General features: G+C 67.5%; 1 protein-coding gene across 1 annotated transcript; it reads right to left on the bottom strand.

The window, feature by feature from the left end:
- Nucleotides 1-335: 335 nt before the first annotated feature.
- LIG1 (DNA ligase 1) lies at nt 336-5,343 on the bottom strand (the record flags this gene model as incomplete). The annotated part of the gene is made up of 19 exons (XM_044684798.1): nt 336-468; nt 553-645; nt 1,141-1,284; nt 1,368-1,421; nt 1,547-1,699; nt 1,842-1,924; nt 2,021-2,165; nt 2,251-2,322; nt 2,415-2,525; nt 2,613-2,708; nt 2,828-2,943; nt 3,033-3,118; nt 3,558-3,657; nt 3,751-3,842; nt 3,953-4,029; nt 4,118-4,284; nt 4,576-4,748; nt 5,121-5,177; nt 5,263-5,343. Coding segments are annotated over 19 exons (1,987 nt in total), but the record flags the coding sequence as incomplete, so codon positions are not given.
- Between the last annotated feature and the right edge of the window lie 43 nt (nt 5,344-5,386).

Below are 5,386 nucleotides of genomic sequence, written 5' to 3' on the forward strand. Positions count from 1 at the left end.
CTCAGGTACCGCCAGAGGAAACGGGCTGAGGGGGAGGCCCTGGAGGGCGAATGCCAGGGCCTGGAGGCCCGCAACCGCGAGCTGCGGGAGCGGGCAGAGTCGGTGGAGCGGGAGATCCAGTATGTGAAGGACCTGCTCATCGAGGTGTACAAGGCCCGCAGCCAGAGGCTCAGGAGCTCTTAGGGGGCTCTCGGGCCCAGCTCTGCAGCCACTTGAGCTAACTAATAAAGGATCAGACGGGCCTGGGCTCTGTGTGCGTCTCTGTGTGTGTGTGGGGGGGGGGTCTAGAGGAGGGCGCCCTGCTGCGGCCCCCCAGCACTCAGGCACTCGGCAGCCCCAGTCATCAAGTTTTATTGAGGGTCCCAGCAGCCCAGGAAGCACCTAGTAGAAATCTTCAGGATCCGAGTCTGAGGAGTTGCTGTCCAGCTGGTTCTGAACCTGTTGCTGCTTCTTATACAAACGGGCCACCTGTGGGGGAGAACACGTGGGTTCTCGGGAGGCCCAGCCCTGGGGCCGGCCTCCCTCTGCCCGCCCGTCCTTCCCCCCAAGTACCCGGGCACTCGAGGTCGCTTCTTCTGGCATCTTGTCTTCTCGGACTCGGACGAATCGGGGGAAGCGCAGGGAGATGCCCTTGTCGCTCTCCACCTGGGTGGGCACAGGCCAGGGGTGCCAGTGGTCAGCAATCCAGCCTCCCTCGCCCCTACTTCCCTGCATGCCAGGCACCGGCTAAGAGGCGCTTCCCAAAGAGCTCCCCTGCCGCTCACGGCCCCGGGAAGGGGGTGCTACTTCCATCCGACAGCTGAGGAAACAGAGGCAGCCTCTGCCGGGCCCCGTACCCGAGGGCCTGCCTTCAGGCCAGCTCTCTCAGCGCTCTGCCTCTCGGCTGCCCTCAAAGAACTTCTGTTCTGCCCATGGATCATGGCCCGGCCTCAGAGACCGCCCTGTCTGCCTCTCTGCCCCCCTCTGCACACTCGAGGCCTCCCCACCCAGAGGGTGACATCCGCACCCCCCGACAAGGCCTGACTGTCCTTAGCGGCCCCTCCCCGAGGCTCTTGGCCTACAGGGCTGCCCTGTTTTGGGGTGAGGAGGGGAGTGAGCGAGGACCCGTCCCCAAAGAATCGCCTCCTTTCCTGCACTCACCAAGCCCCGGGCCGCCGGGTAGATGGGGGAGATGGAGAGATCGGCACACTTCACCTCCCACACGGTGGTGGGTTCTAGCCAGTGGTCGGGGACCTCGGCTCCCTCGGCCCGGACGTACGAACGAGGAGCAGGAATGACGAGGGCCTGAGGCAGGGCAGAGGGCAAGGGTCAAGAGGGGGAGACGGGCTGGGGGCTGGGGCTCCTGGGGCTCCCCTTGCAGCTCTCACCTGGAGGGTCTGGTAATGCTCCTCTAATTCTTCATCGCTGAAACCTGTGCCCAGCTGAGACAAGGGAGGAGGCGGGGACGTCTGAGTCGGAGGCACCCCGTGGGCTGCCCTCCACACCCCTCCCCGTGGGCCCCCGGTCGGCCTCGCCTCCTTCCTGACCCATGGGGCGGCTTTCCCACCTTGCAAATGGCCTGGAACTCTTCGCTGTCCTCATCCAAGGCAGCCAGGAGAAAGCCCCCGTATCGTCCGGCCCGTTTCCCCCGGCCCAGATAGGCCCCGATCACCACCAGGTCCAGCGTGTCCCCGACACCGTCCAGGTAGTCCTTCTTCAGCTGGGAACGAGGGAGAAGAGCTCGAGGGCAGGACGGGGCTTCGGCCCAGACCGGGAAGAAGGGGGCAGGACACGGCCGGGGGAATGGAGCCTCTGAGCGGCCGGAGCCGTGGGCGTCCCGGAGAGACGGGCCGGGAGGTTACCTTGAGCCAATTGTGGGATCTCTTGGCAATCTCGTACGTGGCGTCGCTGTCGAGGCTCTTCACCATCAGGCCCTCGCAGGAATCTGGGTCAGACAATGGGTGCCCGTGAGCCGCCGGGTCTCCCCCTGACTATGGCCGGGGTCGGAGGGGGCTGGGGGGGCTGGGGAGGCCGGGGCTACCTTTCACTGACTGCTCCAGGAAGTCGGCGATCTGCTCCGTGTCCTCCGTGTCCAGAGACGTGGCAAAAACAAACTCGCCTTCGGTTTCGATGAAGTTCTCCCGGAGCAGCTGCCGCCTCCGCGACAGCGGCTCCCGGACCAGGGACTGTGAGGAGAAGGAAATGGCCCGGGCAATGAGGGGCTGGCCGGGTGGGCAGGAAGGGCACTGCCAAGGGAGGGGCCTCACTCACCTGCCCATTGAGGTAGATGAGGTCAAAGGCGTACACACACACTTGGACTTGGATGTCTGACTCCTCCACCTCCTGGAGGAAGAAGATGGGCAGAGCGTGGGCACAGGGGCGAAGGGCTGGACAGAGGGAGAGGCAGGGCGCGGGCACAGGGGAGAAGAGCACACCTTGCGCTTGCGGGTGCTGAGCACCTGGAAGGGCTGAATCTGCTTCTTTGCCCGGTCCCAGGCCACAGCCTCTGAGTCCAAGATGCAGGAGACGACGGAAGGGCGCTTTATCTAACAAGGGGAGGGTCCGCAGGTCAGCCCTGACGCCGCGGCCCGCTGCCCATCCAACCCCCCCATCCCCTCGCTGCTCGCCCCCACCTTCGGGATGCGGCTGATGATGTCTGGGTACCGGCCCGTGTTGTCCTCTTGGTTCCGGCTAAATATCTTCACGTGCCCGTCTGCCAGGACGTGGATCTGTAGGGGTGGAGGGGAGGCACCTCGAGGGAGGCCCGTGTGGCACGGGCATGTGGCTGGGGAGGGCCGCAGAGCCCCACACGGAGGCCCCTGGCCGTCCCACTTCTGCTCCCGCGTACCTGTGCCCGCTGCCCGTCGTACTTGTATTCGCACGTGAAGGCGGCCTCCTCGAAGCGCTTCAGCACCTCCCTGATGCCCCGGGTGGGGTGGGCCAGCATGGGCTTCAGGGGCACTCCTGGTAGGAAAGCAAGAGCGCAGGTGAGGGCAGACCGGAGGAGGCCGAGGGGCGCTCAGGGGCCGTGGAAGCCCGAGGAGGAGGCTCACCTGGGGTCAGCTGGCAGTGCTGGGGCAGCTGGTCCAGCCCATGCTCGAGCAGGGCGGGGATAATCAGGTCCAGGTCCGGCACCTCGCTGGGGGGAGGATGAGAACCTGGCTAGCCCGGCCTGGGGACGGCCCTCCTCCTTGCCCACCTCCTGCCGCCCTGCCCGTGTCTGTGTCCTCCCGGCCCGCCTCCCTGCCCGTGTCTGTGCCCTCCCGGCCCACCTCCTGCCGCCCTGCCCGTGTCTGTGCCCTCCCGGCCCGCCTCCTGCCGCCCTGCCCGTGTCTGTGCCCTCCCGGCCCACCTCCTGCCGCCCTGCTCGTGTTTGTGTCCTCCCGGCCCGCCTCCTGCCGCCCTGCCCGTGTCTGTGTCCTCCCGGCCTGCCTCCCTGCCCGTGTCTGTGCCCTCCCGGCCCGCCTCCTGCCGCCCTGCCCGTGTCTGTGTCCTCCCGGCCTGCCTCCCTGCCCGTGTCTGTGCCCTCCCGGCCCGCCTCCCTGCCCGTGTCTGTGCCCGGCCTGCTCGGCCCTCACCAAAAGGTCTGCTTCAGGACGAGCCCCTTCTCCTCCAGCCATGCTTTCCTGGCTTCTGCGGACTTGCCTTTCCCGGCGTCCACCACGGCCGGGGGAAATTCTGGGGAAAAACCCAGCCGGGGCTCAGACAGGCTGGCCCAGGCGGGAGGTGACCCTCGGGAGGGGCGAGTTGGGGTATCCATCCCCCCCTTACCTTGGCCAGGGGGAGTGAGGGTCACGGCCTGGCTGAGCGCAGCCAGGACCGACTGCTCCGCGAGACCCAGACGCAGCCGCCCGCTCAGGGCCCTGCGGAGGGAGAGGAAGAGATTGAAGCCCCCCTGAAGCTCCCTGGCAGCGCCCCCTGCCCAGGCCCCCCTGAAGCTCCCTGGCAGCGCCCCCTGCCCAGGCCCCCCCACCTGGCGATGAAGCGGGCCTCTGAGTGGCGACAGGCGACGAACAGGCTCTTGATGATGTCGATCTTCTTGGACATGCACTGCACGTGGGCGGGAGGGAGCCGCGTCAGCCCGGGGGTGCCCAGAATGCAGAGCCCCCCCACGCCCCCCGGCGGATGGCACACTCACGGCGCTGCCCGACAGGCGGGCGATGTCTCGCAGCTTGCTCAGGACTCCGGCCGCCGTGAGGGCGGGCAGCGGCAGCATGGTGCGCTGCGTGCTGCGGCTCGCCTCCACCACCAGCCCCACGTCGCCGCGCTCCGCCACCTCCGCCCGGATGGCTTCCAGCTTTCGGCCTGGGGGGGATGAGGGTGCAGGTGGGCAGCGGCCACAGGTGTGTGAGTGTGTGTGAGTGTGTGCATGAGCCTGTGTGCGTGTGTGTGAGCGTGTGTGTGCACGAGCCTGTGTGCGTGAGTGTGAGAGCGTGTGTGTGTGTGTGCACGAGCCTGTGTGTGTGTGTGAGAGCCTGTGAGTGTGCGTGTGTGCACGAGCAGGCGGGCAGCGGCCTTGGGGAGCTGCGCCAGCCTGTGTGACGGCGAGTCTGTGGGGGTGCGTGTCTGCCCGGCGCCTCTCGCCCTCGCGCTCACCTGTGGCCTGGGCCACGGCCTTGAGGAGCACGCCGTCCCCCACCCCGAGCTCCAGGCCCTGCTGGGGGGGCCCCAGCCGGTTGAGGCTCAGGTAGAGGACGGAGAGCAGGTCTGCGGGCGTCAGGGCGGCCACCGAGCGCAGCAGGTTGCTCAGGGTCTCCACCATCCGAAGCCTGTGGGACGAGGAGGGCCGGGATGGTGAGGCACCCCTCGAGGGCACGGAGTCCTGAGCCGGGTAGTGGTGGGTACTGAGACCGAGGTGGAGGGGCTGAGGGGGGCAGGGGCACTATCAGAGGCCGAGGAGGCACTGATGGAGGCTGAGGGGGCACCAATAGAGGCCAAGGGGGCACTAACAAGAGGCCGAGGACGCACTGATGGAGGCTGAGGAGGCACTGACGGAGACTGAGGGGGGCAGGGGCACCAATAGAGGCCGAGGGGGCACTAACAGAGGCTGAGGAGGCACGGACAGAGGCCGAGGCGGCAGGGGGCACTCCTGGGCACCGTGCCACAGGGCAGCGAGCCCGAGGCCCAGGGCCAGGTTTTACCGGGCAGAGACTTCCTCGATCTTCTCAAATGTTCGCGCAACGACAAGGTAGGGAACCCTGTGGGAAGTGAGGGTCAGTGGGGGGTAGCTGAGGGAGGAGCCCGCTGCCCATGCCCAGCCCAAGAGCCCTGCCCAGGCCTCACCGCTGGCCCGGCTTCCAGCAGGCATCCTTGACGGGGTGGTAGCCGCTCTTGGAGGGGTTGTAGGTGGTTGGATCGGGGGGCCTGCGGCAGAGAGAAGGGGGGCTGGGGCAGGTCCTCTTTGCTC

The sequence above is a fragment of the Gracilinanus agilis genome, unplaced genomic scaffold (assembly GCF_016433145.1).
Source record: "Gracilinanus agilis isolate LMUSP501 unplaced genomic scaffold, AgileGrace unplaced_scaffold56093, whole genome shotgun sequence".
Classification (NCBI taxonomy): Eukaryota; Metazoa; Chordata; class Mammalia; order Didelphimorphia; family Didelphidae; genus Gracilinanus; species Gracilinanus agilis.